Source organism: Propithecus coquereli, unplaced genomic scaffold (assembly GCF_000956105.1).
Source record: "Propithecus coquereli isolate 6110/MARCELLA unplaced genomic scaffold, Pcoq_1.0 Scaffold184, whole genome shotgun sequence".
Classification (NCBI taxonomy): Eukaryota; Metazoa; Chordata; class Mammalia; order Primates; family Indriidae; genus Propithecus; species Propithecus coquereli.
In genome coordinates, this window is record NW_012143190.1 from 498,922 (window position 1) to 500,849 (window position 1,928).

The 1,928-nt window shown below is 35.7% G+C and overlaps 1 protein-coding gene across 1 annotated transcript in view; it reads left to right on the forward strand.

Annotated features, from left to right (window-relative positions):
* ASB7 (ankyrin repeat and SOCS box containing 7) overlaps nucleotides 1-1,576 on the forward strand; it is a 40,542-nt gene extending 38,966 nt beyond the window's left edge. Inside the window, exon 6 of the mRNA XM_012642719.1 lies at nucleotides 1,422-1,576. Within this exon, the coding sequence (XP_012498173.1) occupies nucleotides 1,422-1,561 (140 nt within the window). The 3' untranslated portion in view covers nucleotides 1,562-1,576. The remainder of the gene's footprint in view (nucleotides 1-1,421) is intronic.
* Nucleotides 1,577-1,928: the final 352 nt, after the last annotated feature.

Below are 1,928 nucleotides of genomic sequence, written 5' to 3' on the forward strand. Positions count from 1 at the left end.
TAAGAGTTACACAAATGGTAGCATAATATAGTTAAGGCATTGAATTTTGCTTTTTTCTCTTACATATTTGTTTCCGAGATTCAGTGTTGTTGAGACATATAAGTATAATTTTGTTCTTTTAATGAATATACAAGAGAATATAAATTCAGTGAGAACAGAACTTCATTTTATTCACTATTATGCCCTAAGTAACTTAAGCAGAATATTTCTTTAATGAATTAATAAATATGTCTAAAATTTCTGTTTTAACTTCTAATATGGTAGTTATCCATAGATATAGCCCCCATAAAAGTTCTTTGGGGTCCTCAACAATTTTTAAAAGTGTATAAAGGGGTTTTGAGACCAAAAAGTTTGAGAACGACTGAAATATGGCATTCAACTTGACTTTAAGCACATTACTTAATCTCTCTGAGACTCTATAAAATGGGAGTGATGATCAAAGTACTTCCCTCATAAAAGGATTAAAGGAGTTATATGTCAAGAGCTTATAACAATACATGGCACAGAGTAAGTCTTCAATATATGTTAGCTCTTACTATTATTATCATTTAATATGAAAGCAGAACTTACATGACTCCAAACACTACTGAAGCACTATTGAATTTTTGCTGTGTTTGTGGCCATCTGTATTGTTTTGGTAAAACAAAGTATTCAAAAGTGAAAGAAATTGGATTTTATGGTTTTTCTTTTGAGTTGAGTTATATAACAGGAGTTTTTGTTAGCAGATGATCAGGGGTTTGAGGCCTGAAGTGACACAGATTCCGAATGGCTTGAGGTGATTTTTCAAATCCCCTTCCTGCTGCACCCCTCAAGCCTTACCCTCACAGCCAAGGTTCGGCTGTGTCCAGAATCATGGTGAACAGGTGGGCTGATGTCCTTTGGCATGCTCTACAGAGGTTGTGATAGGCACTGAGGCTCAGGCGTCCTAGACCCAGAACTGGAAGGAGGTCTCACAGTAGAGGGAATCTCATTCAGTCCCCACGCTTTTCAGATGGAGAAACTGAAGCCCAGAGAAATGATTTGCTCACACAGTCTCATCCAACATGTTAGAGGCCTAATCAGGACGAGAACCAGAATTCTTCTGATTCGTAATGGAAAGAATACCAGGATTAGAATCAGAAATTTTTTTAGTAGTAGTCTGAAGCCTTAGTTGTTAGTCTGGCATTGAGCAATTTACTTAAATCTGATACTAAGTATCCTTATCTGTAAAATGGAGGTGAAAATATCTACCATCCCAGGGTTGTGAAAAGGATCAAATGAAACATCATGTGAAGGCTTTTAGTTGGTGTCTTTCCAGTCCTTTGCTTATGAAGTTGATAGAACTTCCCAGTGAAATGAACAATTGTTTTCAAAACCTAAAAGCCCACCTTAAGTATTGTACTTTGTAGTTTTATAACATTTTCTTTTTTCTGTCTTTTTAGGACAGCCCAGAAACTTGCAGGACCTGTGCCGAATTAAAATTCGACAATGTATAGGCCTTCAAAACCTAAAGCTACTTGATGAACTACCAATTGCCAAGGTTATGAAAGACTACTTAAAACACAAATTTGATGATATCTGATATACCAGAACTGTGAGCAAGATTAGGAGTTATATTCCAGATACTTAAAAGGCTTTTTGCCTTGCACAAAGTATATCCTATGCAATTTCTGATTTGCTGTGAAGTCAGAAAGCAGGTATACACTTTTAGGTTTTCTGTTTGTTTGTTTGGTTTTCATTGTAGGGGAGGGATTTTTTTATATATATAAACACACACACACACACACACACACACACACACCACATGCTTGAGGTCTTAATTTGGTTTCTTGGTCCAAGTTTAAGAGGTCCAAGTTTTCTATACAATATTGCATTTAGAAAAATTGTTTTTCTAAAATGACACAAGCAGGTTTGGAGTGGAGAATTTACCCTTTCCAAATTTATGGTTT